General features: G+C 46.9%; 6 protein-coding genes across 6 annotated transcripts; 2 read left to right on the top strand and 4 right to left on the bottom strand.

Moving 5' to 3' along the window:
* Positions 1-360: 360 nt before the first annotated feature.
* Positions 361-2,775, top strand: ARB_03633 (uncharacterized protein; the record flags this gene model as incomplete). The annotated part of the gene is made up of 1 exon (XM_003010081.1): positions 361-2,775. The coding sequence occupies one exon, from the start codon at positions 361-363 to the stop codon at positions 2,773-2,775; it is 2,415 nt and encodes an 804-aa protein (XP_003010127.1).
* Positions 2,776-3,824: 1,049 nt separating this feature from the next.
* ARB_03632 (uncharacterized protein) lies at positions 3,825-4,929 on the bottom strand (the record flags this gene model as incomplete). Its single annotated transcript, XM_003010080.1, has 3 exons — positions 3,825-4,106; positions 4,174-4,345; positions 4,502-4,929. 3 exons carry the CDS (start codon positions 4,927-4,929, stop codon positions 3,825-3,827), a joined length of 882 nt encoding a protein of 293 aa, XP_003010126.1.
* Positions 4,930-5,751: 822 nt separating this feature from the next.
* Positions 5,752-7,064, top strand: ARB_03631 (uncharacterized protein; the record flags this gene model as incomplete). The annotated part of the gene is made up of 2 exons (XM_003010079.1): positions 5,752-6,776; positions 6,839-7,064. 2 exons carry the CDS (start codon positions 5,752-5,754, stop codon positions 7,062-7,064), a joined length of 1,251 nt encoding a protein of 416 aa, XP_003010125.1.
* A 696-nt stretch (positions 7,065-7,760) lies between these two features.
* On the bottom strand, positions 7,761-9,540 carry ARB_03630 (uncharacterized protein; the record flags this gene model as incomplete). The annotated part of the gene is made up of 5 exons (XM_003010078.1): positions 7,761-8,627; positions 8,682-8,879; positions 8,990-9,049; positions 9,230-9,433; positions 9,508-9,540. The coding sequence occupies 5 exons, from the start codon at positions 9,538-9,540 to the stop codon at positions 7,761-7,763; spliced, it is 1,362 nt and encodes a 453-aa protein (XP_003010124.1).
* Positions 9,541-10,516: 976 nt separating this feature from the next.
* ARB_03629 (uncharacterized protein) lies at positions 10,517-10,723 on the bottom strand (the record flags this gene model as incomplete). Its single annotated transcript, XM_003010077.1, has 1 exon — positions 10,517-10,723. The coding sequence occupies one exon, from the start codon at positions 10,721-10,723 to the stop codon at positions 10,517-10,519; it is 207 nt and encodes a 68-aa protein (XP_003010123.1).
* A 1,676-nt stretch (positions 10,724-12,399) lies between these two features.
* Positions 12,400-13,461, bottom strand: ARB_03628 (uncharacterized protein; the record flags this gene model as incomplete). Its single annotated transcript, XM_003010076.1, has 3 exons — positions 12,400-12,969; positions 13,049-13,290; positions 13,338-13,461. 3 exons carry the CDS (start codon positions 13,459-13,461, stop codon positions 12,400-12,402), a joined length of 936 nt encoding a protein of 311 aa, XP_003010122.1.
* Positions 13,462-13,567: the final 106 nt, after the last annotated feature.

Here is a 13,567-nt window from a genome sequence, read left to right as displayed (position 1 = left end):
TCCATTTGTCACTCCAGCAGGTTTCATACGTAGTTCAGTTATGAACACCACGAAATAGCTAGGGCCGTGATGGTTGGTATTCGAACCGCCAAGGTCAAGGGGATGAAGCTATCCGTAGTACCTCTAGGAGAGCCGGGTGGAACATATCAGTATCAGGCCGGCTATAAAAGAATTAGACCACTCTATAGATAACCCGATAGCTAACAGTCCACTAGTTGGTAGAGAGAAAATCAAGTACCTCCTAGATTTCGCCATATTCTCTTCAAATATCGTCATATACAATTCCTTTTGAAAAAATTTTCGGCTCTCCCATTGTCCAAGAAGGAGGACAAAGAATAAATCGGCGTAACACCCCGGAAGATGCCACCAGTGGCTGATTTGACCGTTGATAACAGCGCCGAAGCTGTGGCGAAGGCCAAATGGGAGCGTCATACATCGATAAACGCGAAGACGGCGCCACACAGCCTGTTTCGTGAGGACAGATGGTTCACCGGAAAGGCGCCACAGCCAGGGATCTGTCCCGGAGTAAATGAGGCTGGAGTAATCTCAAAACTCCCGCTGCCCAACTTGGCGACAACTGGCCGAGCTGAGATGCAGCAGTATTTTGATAATACATGGACTTTATATGAAACGCTGTTCGCCGGCCTGCGTACGAGGTCAGCCTTCTATCGCCAGCCGGACCATAAGTTGCGCCATCCGCTCATCTTCTACTACGGTCATACCGCCGCCGTATACATCAACAAGCTAAGAGTTGCTGGACTGGTCGACAGCCCCGTCAACACCCACTTCGAAGCCCTGCTGGAGGTTGGCGTGGACGAGAACTCCTGGGATGACCTGTCGACCGACGAGACCGAGTGGCCGGAGCTCGATGAAGTACACGCCTACAGGGCCAAGGTGTACACCGTTGTTAGTGATGTTATCGCCAACACTGAGTTTGGTGCTGAAATGGGGCGACCCGTCAATATGAATGACAAAGCCTGGGCAATTGTCCTGGCTCTTGAACACGATGGAATCCACCTGGATACTAGCTCAGTGCTCATTCGAGAGTCTCCTGTCGATCTGCTCTCTCGACATCCAGCTTGGCCTGCACCATCGACTTCTGCTCGTACTTCCCAGGAGGAGAGGTTGGTGCCAGATAACGACATGGTCAGCGTTCCCGCTGGTGAGGTTGTTATGGGGAAGCCAAACGATTTCCCTTCATTCGGATGGGACAACGAGTACGGTCATAAGCGTGTCCAGGTGAGCGCCTTCGAAGCAAGCAGATATCTGATTAGCAACGGAGAGTTCTACGACTTTGTTGCCGATGGTGGCTACCGCGAGCAGTTGTACTGGTCCGAGAGTGGATGGGGACAGCGACGTCTGAATAACACTAAACACCCGCGCTTTTGGGTTCGGGACGGCCCGGCCGGGCTCCACACTTATCGCCTGCGCACGATCTTTGATGAAGTGACGATGCCCTGGGACTGGCCAGTCTGTGTCAACTACCATGAAGCCAAAGCATACTGCACCTGGCGTAGCAAGCGCAGTGGCCGATCATACAGGCTCATCTCTGAAGTCGAGCATCACCGCATGCGAGACCCCTTGCCAGAGAAACCAGGTCCTCAGGACGACCCTGTTATGTGCATGGACGGTCACGCACTTGCACAAAAGGGCGTCAATCTTAATCTGGCCTTTGGATCTGAGACTCCAACGGATGCCTCCCCGCCCACAGCAATGGGGTTCGGAGATGTCTTTGGTAACGTCTGGCAGTGGTGCGAAGACGCCTTTGCCCCACTGCCTGGATTTGCCGTTCACCCTTACTACGAGGATTTCAGCACCCCCTTTTATGGGGGTGAGCATCAACTGCTTCTTGGTGGTGCTTTTGCCGCTACGGGCGATGAGGCCAGTATCTGGGGTAGGATCCCTTTTAGACCTCACTTCCTACAGCACTCTGGTATCAGACTTGCTCTCTCTGCAGGAAGCAAGATTGAAAAGCCAAAAGCCATCAAGCAAGATGAAGCTGTCGCTGAAGTTGACGTTGATGCCAATACCCGCCGCGAGCTGAACCAACGCATGCTCTTGCATTATGGCTCTATGGCTGAGACACTTGGTCCTGCAGTGTTAGACACCGCCGGACTAAGTCTATGCCATAACTATGTGCACCGTGTAGTTGAGCTCCTCGTGGATACAGCGCGCGCCCAAGGCCTACAACTTCAGTCTGCGCTTGATGTAAGATGCGCTGTTGGTGGTACGACTTTTGGGCTAAGCAAGTACTTCAACACCGTGGTTGGAGTTGACTCGAACCAGGCCTTCATTACCGCAGCAAATACCATGGCCCGGTCAGGAAGCAGGATGTATGAGCGACGTGACAATGGCGGACGTATGACAAACTTGTGTGCCCGACTAGATACAGCAGCACACCCTGAGAGAGTCACTTTCCAGACAGCCGACGTTTGTTCTCTTCCGCCCGAGCTTACCGGCTTCGATGCGGTGTTGTTGGCTGACGCTTCACCAAGCCCCTTGTCTGACCCAGATGCTTTCATAGAGCGTATGGCAGGACCACATTCCATAGTCCGGCCCGGAGGATTAGTACTTCTTTCAGATGAGATTTTGAATAGCCCAACATTGTCCGAGTCACACACACACAGCTCCTCTAATGGTAAGAAATTACCGGCCGAGTACGAGCTGCTTCGTGTCTGTGATCTTTCAATACTACTTCGAGAAAATGACCGTCATTTCCAGCACATTATACCTCGAATTAGCATTTGGCAACGCAGCATGACAGCAGCGATCTAGAATTTATATCTAGCATCTGCATCAAATTCATCGGAGATATGCTTATCGTTGCTTCATTCATTTATACTTCATTTTGTCTTTGTTTAGGTATTTCTTACTTTCTATCGAGTAATAAGTTAAGTGCTATATATTGGATAAATATAAAATTTACTCTGTTGTCAATATTTAGAAAAAGGGTTACTCCTTGGGCGTGGTTGTTAATTACCACGCACCAAGCATTTTTGTATCATATAACCAGTTTAAGCGTAACTACCAAAAACACAACACCAGAGTACACATCCCAAGTCTTTGATAAAAACCTAGTCAATATATGTTCCAGAAGGAGGCTATTTCGATTAAGCCCTACGCCTCCTAGCATGCGTAAGTAGAGACATTCCCAGTGCCTCTAAGAGACTTTTCACTTCTTTTCATAATTGATGATTGTCTCTATGGACGGCTTGGCCGTTAACTTGTTGCCTTGCTCAAAGCTAAGCGTGCATATAAATCAAGGGTAGATACCTAATATAGCTCAGATTGATGGTTGGAATATTATTAAAATAGGGAGTTTTATTCTCGAATGGTTAAATGACATTCCCCAATTGATTGTTAAAACACAAGACTGTAAAAATGCAAAAGAAGACAATGTAGTATAAGTATATTCACAACAAGTGACATCGACTCATTCCTATCAAAAAAGGAGGTTGCAAAACGTAGAGCTATCTGGAACTTACTAGATGTATATCCCAAACATTTCAGATGGCTTAACAGAGTGTCTGTGATCTAACCAAAGTGCACTATCAAAGACACCTTGCGCCAATTATCTGTTGGTTTTCAATTGGGACTACAATAGCTACATTGGTATTTCTCCACTCCTCTTAGCAAATAAAGCTCCAAAATTGCGTTGGTTAGCTCAGAGGTAAAAGGCAGGCATACAGTTGATATAATAAATGAGCACGACATAACATGACCTTAAAGGTAATCACTCACAAATCCAGCCAGGGGTATCTAAGACAATAATCAATATGTTACACAGACTTCGAAATACTTCCGTTTCGGATAAAGAGACTGTATCAACCCCTCCTAAGCTCCTTAACACGCTTGGGCACGTATTTATTTCTGCGATTTCTCTCTTTCAAGAAACGGTTTAAGAGTTTTGCAATCGGTTTGATGTTTGGGTATTTGCTAGTTTCGCCTATAGGCGTGCTTAAAGCCCAACGAGCAAGTAAGTCGAGTTTGGATCGTTCAAAGGTGTCGAAGTTAATGAACGGAGTACAGTTGAAACAAAGGGTTCCGTTTTCAAAGTATACTTCATTCATACGAACTTGTCGGTTGAAGCAAGAAACCATGAGAATCTATAGTGTAACTGGTTAGCCTAGAGCTGTATGTAAGAAGACGGTAGTGTACGAGTGCGTGACATACCGGGTATAAATCATTGGTAACATACAATGGGCACTTCAATCTTTCCCTCATAAGGTCGGCGGCAAGGAGTATTTCACTACGGGTAATCTTCAGGTTTGCATCTTCATCAGGGTATAAACCATGGAGCGAGTGAGATATAACATGGGGTTGGAGATGAGTACCCCGTACATGTCTATCGAAAGCTTCTTCATAACGCCAGTCGGTCGGTTCGTGTCCCGGTCCCGTACTGCCCCAATTTCCGCCATAGAGTGTGCGTTCAAGGCTAATGGGCAAACGGAAAATATTAATAACCATATTGAATACAATAAAAGGATAATCAGTCACTCACAATGCAAAATCCCATTCCGCATAGTCAGCCAGTACCCGGTGACATCCCCACTTGTCCGTTGGAGTATTTGGGATTTCCCCTCCTATGAAGCCTTTCAGCTTACGCTGAATATGGGTTGCATCATGTATTTCATCATAAGTAGAGTCCGACGGATCCCATTCATCCTCTTCATAGTATTCTTCAAGTCGAGGCAAACTCTCAAAAACCGATTGTGACATCGGCTTAAAAAACCGCCCACCTTGCTCTAGATCCATCGTCTCCTTGCGTATACCATATTTAAGCAATTTGTCCTCCGGTAAGTAGATGTGTTCCTGATTGAGGGCCGGTTTGAGGACCTTGATGATGGTATGGAGTTTGGTCGAGACCTGGTTTTTATGGCCAAGCAGCGTGTCTAAAATCTCAGCGTTCAGCTCTGTGTGGTTCTCCATGGTAGTTCGCTTGTAAGCTGTATGTTCTGATCCGACAACGATATTGTTGATGGCAAGCTCGCAAACACTTGCACGCGTTGTAAACAGGCAGCACTGGTGAGATCGGGTAGGGGACTCAGGATAATAGATAATCCGGAAACTGTCCCAAAATTGGAAGGCTCATTGGGTTGGTTGGTAGCTTACTCATCATTCCAAGCCGAATTAAGCGCCGAGCCTCAAAACCTTGAGGCAAACGTGTTGCAACGCCTGGTCTAAGTTTAGGATACAGCCCAGAAATGCTATTTCTAGTATCTCCACTCCCAACAAATAATATATATTTTAGTGGCCAGAATGGAACTTGCTATGCATGAAGTTGTCAAGTTCTCTATTTATATCATTCTACAGGTGTTGAGCGCTTACATCTGAATCGAATGAACTACACTAATTGGCTATATGGTTATTGACCATTAGCGCCATGCCACCAATGCTCCACAACAAAGCACATTCACTGTTGGTTTGCAGTGAGCTATGCGCCCCTCTCCTAGCTCTCCAATGAGAGCCAAACCTGACCTCCCCATCTCTGTCATGGGGCAACGCATACGAATTCCTGGTCAAGGATAAGGGCGCGTAAGTCCCTTAAAATAGACACGCAATATATCCAGTGAATAATATTTAAAGAGCAGTATATTGCTTTGAAGAGACGTTTATTTTACTATCCAACTTTCTCCTTCCATATTTCTGAGCTATTGATCTTCTCACCAGATCTGTGTCAAATATTAAACCTGCCGACCACTTGTGTGGGCTCACTCTTCCGCCCAGCCCCAAACCGAGAGTTAGTATACCATGGCAAGTGAGATAGTTAAGTTTGCTGTGGATAGGCCGACATGGACCAAAATGGTGAAAGATAATAAACTTGGAGAAGCCAATATCTATTCCACGCCCTGCGAATCTGGATCAAAAGTCAATATATCGCAATACCTCCTTCTTCGAAGTGTCTGGTTCCAACACCCTAAGAGCAAAACAAAAGACCTCGAGAAATGGGGAATTAAGGAGTTCAAACAAGCGGACAAATGGCTCGAGAATAATAAGGACTGGTTGATATATCTCGAAAACCTTTCGCAAATTACCAACTACACTGGTCCCCCTCACAGTCTCGGAACATTTTCATATGTTTGGTTTGCCCATCACCAGGTAATCAGCCTGCCAGAGCAATATGAACAAGTGGAAGACCAGGACAAAAATGTTTCGTATAGCCCAATATCCAGCCGACTCCGATCTGCAGCCCACAAGACCAACATGCACGGCAGAGAGGAATCACCAACTCCATTGGGGAAAAAGGGATACCAGACACCCCCTGATCAGATCACGGGATATGGAGGATATTCTCCTTCGGAGGAGTTAGCTGAGGGTATCCGCAATATGACGGTTCATGAAAACTCCAGAAAAAGCCCATCAGATATTTCAAACAGTGATGCCACTATGAGTCCTGCCTCAGCGCGCAGAGCATTCCCAAAGGTGGAGGATGAACAAATCGTCAACGGCTATCTCATCGCGGTCCTAGCCTCCATTTGCATGTACCATCCCGATGTTAGTCTCCACTGGTCACCAGTTCGAAAGTCATTTCGATTTGGGAAGAGAGATGTAGAACCAAACAGCGGGGATAGGCCATATCTCTTCGAAGCTAGAACAGACGGACATCTCGCTTCGCGAAATCCAGGGCCCAATGATGCAAAACCATCTGCGGTTATTGTGGAAGTTAAACCCACCAACAGACGATACAACAACAGGGTCATTTACCAGGCAACTTCCCAGATGGTATCTTGGATATATCAGGAGCCAGATGCACCAGGCGCCAAAAAGCAGTACTGGTAAGTGATGCCTATTTAACCCCAGTGCATATATGGCTAACCTAACATTTATGACTACTTAGTCGACCTATGATAATTCAAGAACGGGAACAAATAAGACTTATCATTGCAACTTATGACCAAGAATACATCGATTACTTAAATAACAAGCCATCCAGTGGATCGGAAATCCCATTAATGACAATGAACGAGCTATTTACATGGGACATCACGAAACAGCATCACATGGAAATATGTGGCCCTGTTCTCTTAGCTCTTGCGCTGCAAAATGGTAAATTAGAGAACTGATCTCTCAATTGCCTACCAACGTACGGGGGTCCTACAAGATGAGGCAATGGTACATGCGAATGAAGATTAGGCGGCGAAAGAGGGGGTTAGTTGATGTATAGATGGAAAGTCGTGGGGTCCTATGAGCCTCGTTGATTATAGTTTGTTTATTTGTTTTGGGCTTCGTTGTTTCTTTTCCATATATTTTGTCAGGTTTATTTTGATCCTTATTCTATTAAATTAAAGGCGTTGGTTGGCTCTTGCTCTCACAGTTCCAGGCATATATTTGGATCTTCACTTGACATGTTTGATCACTGTCTATGGATTAGGGAAAGAAAGATGAAGGTCAAAGTAAAAGATTAAAACTTATCATAACCTCGTTTATCAGTAGTCTGAGAATGTAATATGTAACTGTGAGTGGTAATAGATTTATCACAAGTAGTTAAGTTGACAATCTCAGGAATAAACCAGGTGGGTAAGAGAAAAAGAAAAAGGACAGACGCCGAAAGAACGCCATTAACACAGCCGGATGACAATGTTGTTGAGGTCACGAAAGATATTTAGTAAAGGTAACCTTGGCCTAAAGAACCGAAAGTGAGGCCGCCGGGGTATTGAGGGCCATATTAAAAGGGGTTTAGAGTGCAGTAAATGTAAAAATCATTCACTATGCAGTAATTTAGTTTTGGCTACATGTTGGGGAATCGAGGAGAGGAAGACTTACTCTATGCTGCGCTGGACCGAGCGTCTTAGCATGCGATTGTATTTTTTCTTGTCTTCTGCGGAGCCCCAGAAGAGCTTGGAGCATTCAGGGTTGACAGTTGCTCGCGGGTCATAAGGGGGAGACTCATCCTCCAATGCCTCAACAATGGCTTCAATGTGTGCCTTCATATCCTCCAGTTTCTTCGGGAAATAGCAGAGAATGCCATCTTTTGAGATACGATGGTGGAATAGAGGGGTTTGAACAATCACCCGAGGCTGCTCATCTGGGAAATTAGGACTGAGGGCGATCTTAATTCTAAAGATACCACCATCAAGATGGGTCATGGGCCGCCCAAAGTAAGTCAACATCCAGACAAGAGGATTTCCCTCATCAAGGGATATATCGATAGTGAAATGTCGTTTATTTTTTAGGTCCTCGACAATTTGTTCATACTGCCGTTGCAGGTTGACAGCAATTCTTGTTTCGTTCTTTATAGCTTTCCGACCCATCTCTGCCCAAGAATCTGTTTCTTTCATGATGGCGTTCTTGATTGCATCTAGTCTCTTGGTCAGCTCGGTATAGTTGAAATGTCCGTCCATTGTATTGCCGGTGAATTCGAACTGCATTCTCTGGAAGCGTGAGCCAACAGGGCACTTTGTCTCAGCCTCAGCCATTGTGTTCTTATAAGTCTCATAGTACCAGAGAAAGCGACGTTTGCATAGATCTTTAAACGGCTCAAACGGGGGCTGGGAATATTCATCCCCAAACATTTCCTCGTCCTCTGTAATTTCATCAGTAGGCGGCATAATTGTACCATCAGGCAGGATGCCAAGCCAATCCTCCAGGCGCTGAATCACCGATATCCTGATATTCTCATGTCGGATCTGGAGGCTGTCAGAATCATGGAGTAACAGATATGATTAAAAGAGTGGTATAACCTTGGCAATATAATTATCCATTGCTTTGAGATCAGTGGGAGATTTGGAGTTTTCGAATCCGGGTTCGTTTTCATATGGGTTTGCAGACATCAAGCTCTGAATGGAGATCAAGATGGACTCTAGGCCCTGAGCTGACGACCACTGCTCCCCACTGCTTCCCTCCCATGTCCTGAGAACATTGTTAGTATACATATACTCCTTTATAAGAGAATCGATTAAAACTTACCCTAGAATAGACCTATATCAAAGTAGTGTGTCAGAAATTATCCATCTCATTTGACTTGCAGTATCAGAACTTACACGCAAACCTTGCCTGAGGCATAAATATTGGGGTTGAAACGGCATCTTCCGCCGTTGGTAGTCATAGCCTGAACATGTGGAGGTTGGGCAGGATAGTCTGGTTAAATTATGGAATATGAGCATCTGCTTAAATTAGGCGTCTCATGGGTATATTTGAAAAACATCCTGACCTTCAGTAAACTTGATAGAGAACTGTTGAACGCGGTTAGCAAGAACCACAGTCCTGGAAGAAATGACTACAAGCATACCTCGAAGAAGCCAAATTCATAGGGAGTTCCAGGCGGCCCAACTATGAGAGCCTTGACGTTACGAATGTCTGCTTCCTGGCAAGCCACGGCAAGTGCTAAGATAGAATCCCTATGAGTAACTGGCAAAAGGAAAATGGGGGCCCTTAGAAGACCTGGGGTCCTTGACTTACAGAGGTCAGCTCCCTGCTGGATCTGACTGATCTCCTATATATTCCGCCGAAACATCAGCGACTCGTCTCGTCCTGGGCCTTCCAGGCTACCAAGGTAGAGAGACTTACCCTTCCGATACGAAGAAGCGCCTGGTTCGACATGGTTGCTCAAATCGCTGGCGACTATCAAGCTGTAGCGTGTTGTGTCTCTTTTTCTCTCTGTCTGCTCCTCTTTATATGAATTACCAGATTCGCCAACTCAGCAGGTCTGATGAAACATCCAAGCTCCTCCAGAGATCATTACAGGCTTATGACAGGGAAAGCTATCATATAGGACCAGGAGCTGAGCTGAGAAGACGCTGTTCTGGGGTGAGAGGACAAGCCCAGCTAAGATGAGGTTGGCCTGGAGCTGTTGTTGCTGTTAAGGCGCAGGAGGAAACTGCAGAAAAAGTTCAGCTTCAGCCTGCTCGCACAAATCAGGGCCACCACCACAAACAAACGGAGGCGATAACGAGACTGTAGGCGAGAGCAGAGCAAACAGAGCAAAAGGGACAAAAGGGCCTCGGATACGAAGCGCCACGAGAGTCGAGGGAGTCTGCGTATCGGCCTGACTCGCGCAGCAGCCGACGAGAGGGACGAAGCTCAGCGTTTTATACACGGTTCGTTCCCCTTGACGGGCTGGATACTGCTCTCTAACACGGCTCTCGTACAGGTACAGGTGGATACATACAAGCTCGTTAGCTATATTGCGGCAGTGGCAGCAGCAGCAGCATCAGGCGATCAGGATTTCTAAGGGGCCAGCTGGTGGACCGGGAGGAGCAGACGAAGCAGACGCGGAGACAAAAACATCCATACAGCGGCTTTGCTCCCTGGAGTCGCAGCTTGCTTGGATCCTTAACTAGCGTCCCCGCCCATTCAGGTTTAGTGTACAAGGGAGTGTGGTTCAATTATGACAGATACTATTTGATTAAACGGCTGTCTACTCCGGGTTCCTCTCCGCGGTCTGGCTGCTTGCCATGGTTACAATCTACGGGATGTGGTCGACAGCAAGCATCGACATCACCATCAGCAGCCATCACGAGAAAGCTTCCCGCCAGATGAACTCGGCGACCCCATACTTTAGCTATATTCCACGATGTTAGCGGAAGTTTGCTTTATCGATAAGGCCCGGGTTGCATGAAATCTGGTCGATGTTGATGCGATGCAAGATGCAAGATGCAGCATGATGTGATAGAAGAGAGAGGCCAGAGAGCCATGTCTTCTCCTCTTTCCAGGCTTCCGCTGCTTCTTCTTCTTCTTCTTCTTCTTCTCCATAAGGAGGGGGGGAAACTCCCTGCAGAAGCATGATAAATCGTGCCTGCAGCCTATCTACCTCCTCTTTTGCCTGCCGTCCGCTCCTTGCAAGGGCTGAAAGTCTTGCCTCTGACTGCGCCGCAATGCACGAATTGAGCCTCACGCTCCTCCGTGATGCGCCCTCCAGAGTTGCTGGGATTATCCTGGTGCGGATGTTAAAGATGCATGAGATGCCTCGACTTCTCTTGGGCATTCCTGTTACTCGGTTTTTTGGAGCACTCCCTGCCAATCGTCGTGGCCCCTTTTGCCTGCCCATGAAACGCTCTCCCTACGCCTGCCTCACTGGCTCTCCAGCGTACTCTGTAGAAACTAAACCTCTCCTTCGCCTTAGCAGAGTTCTATTATTAATCTGGCAATCGAGGGGGATGTGCAAAGAAATATCATGCAAACAGACGTCGCCGTCAATATATTGATGTCGAAATGTTTATGGGGTATTTTATGGTGTAATATTCAATACGATAACGTGTCACGTTCTCCACCAATCGTCGTGTAATCGTGTAATGGCGTTACAATACTTACGATATCGACTTCCTCCGTCAGAAAGACGAAGAATCGCAACAAGAGCAAAAGCCGACAAGACGACGCGAAGAGCAGACAGCAGCTGACAGAGGGGCGACAGAGTCCCGGGATCGACGATTATACTTGGGCGGAGCTATAGCAGGGAAATAGTAACCATAATGGGAGCAGACTGAACGCAATGTGAGTTGGCCTTCGTATGCAGACAGCTCAACAGATGAAGCTGCGGCGCATCCGCATGGACTAACTGCTGGCACCAGGGTTGTCTATTCCCTCGTCATCATCAACAAGGCTGGAGGCCTGATCTACCAGCGGGACTTTCAGGCTGGCCTCCAGAAACTCTCGACAAACGACTATCTCGTCTTCGCAGGCACCTTTCATGGGTACGCAAACGACCTACCCCAACAGCAGCAGCAGCAGCAGCATGCTCCAATATCCGGATTTCCAAGCTGACCAGTATCGATTGATCTGATTGCTGATATAAACAGCGTCCATGCCATCACCCGCTCCCTTACGCCTGTGTTCCCTTACTCCGCCCCCGCTACGTCCAATACCTCAGCATCCACGATACCCATGACCTCCACACTACCTAATCCCGGCCTTCCAAAGACAGGCCTAGAAGTCCTCGAGACGGAACGATTTAGATTGACGTGTTTTCAAACTGTGACAGGGACCAAGTTCTTGCTCTTCACTGATCCGCTTATGCCGAATGTGGACAGTGTGATTGCCAAGATATACGAGCTGTATGCAGACTACGTGATGAAGAATCCCTTCTATCAGCTGGAGATGCCGGTGAGATGCGAGTCATTTGACAGGCATCTAGCGACGTGGCTAAGGGGAAGATAGCATCTAAAGTTTTGAGGGAGGAAGACTGTGAACATAGACTCTACGCAACAGATCTCCTTTTTTTTTAAAAAAAAAAAGATACGACTTAATGAATAATCCAGGGATATTGATAATGGAGCTTTTCAGATGATATATGTATGTACTGGCATGTATATGTCTGGGGGTACTGTCACTTCCGAGGCCAATCTCAAGTAGAATACATTGATCTACGAACGCCAGGAATGCCATCGAGCGTCACTAGTCTAGAATAATCCACGCTGCCCATATATCTCTTCCCATCATAACGCTACTTCAATCGACATGCCGTCACGACGTATCCATCTTATCTCCGTCACCTTCTTTCTTATCACTATCTTTCTTCCCGCTTCCGCTGCCACTGGCCTCCCCGCCCTCTTCCGGTATCTTATCCATAGATTCCTTGGCCTGTTTTTCCTTCTCCTGCTTCTCCTTCTCTAATCTTGCTTTTTCTTCCTCCAAAGACATGCGTAGAGCAAATGCCAGCTCAGGATCGGCAGAGGGGTCAATTCCAAAGTCAAATGAGCCGCCACCAACATCCTCTCCTCCCTCCATATGCGATGCCATACCGCGTCCTCCAAGGATTGGGGTTGGAAGAATCGAGTCACTGAGGAGATTAGGGCCGGGAGGTATGATGACAAGATTTGATCCGTTTCCGCTGTTGACAGCCTCGTGGAAGGCTTCTAGTTTCTTCGTTGTCTCTGAATCAAGCTCGCCAAAAGCAATAAAGTCAATGCTAACATTGTTCTTCTTCATCTTCAACGCTAGCTTGACAAACGACTTTTCGTCTTCAACAACCGGGGAGCAGGAGAAGACGATAATCCGCTGTCTCTGAGCCTTTTTCTTTTCGGTGTTTAAGTGCTAGCTACAGCCAGACGCAAACAGCAACAGTTAGCTTGACTTGTGTATGATGAACACGTTATAGTTCAAATACACTTACGTAGGCAACTTGTATGCTGGAGGCCAGATGTGAAGTTCCGCCAATCTTCGTCCGGTGAAGACCTTCTAGGATCTTGCCAATATCTTCAGTCAGGGTAACCAGGACCTCTGGGCCGTTGCCACCCATGCTCATCAGCCCAACAGCCGACTGTGGGTGAGCTTGTGTCTTTACGGAGTGAACCAAGTTCACAGCATCTGCTTGAGCCTCGAATCTTGTGGGGCTAGATATCGTCCTGTTAGTAGCTGTAGGTATGGATTGTAGGTGTTTTCACTGTTCCATGATAACATACAGGTAATCGCCATTTCTGCTGCTTTCACTATTATCGATACTGTTTCATACTTCGTTAGCATGATACCGTCCATAAACACCGAACCGGGGGAGACGAACATGATCATAGTGGCTTCGAGCGACATGGCGGCGGCTGTGAGAGATGTATCTAGCCTTTATAACGCAAAATAGAGGCAAGAGAGGAGCTTCACGGGGTGTTAAGAGAGACAAGAGATGGCGTGTATATTTGTA

The sequence above is a fragment of the Trichophyton benhamiae genome, assembly GCF_000151125.1.
Source record: "Trichophyton benhamiae CBS 112371 chromosome Unknown Abenha-F-c-01g09.f1, whole genome shotgun sequence".
In the NCBI taxonomy this organism is placed as follows: Eukaryota; Fungi; Ascomycota; class Eurotiomycetes; order Onygenales; family Arthrodermataceae; genus Trichophyton; species Trichophyton benhamiae.
Note: the sequence above shows the minus strand (reverse complement) of the source record. Positions and strands in the feature narration are given on the sequence as shown.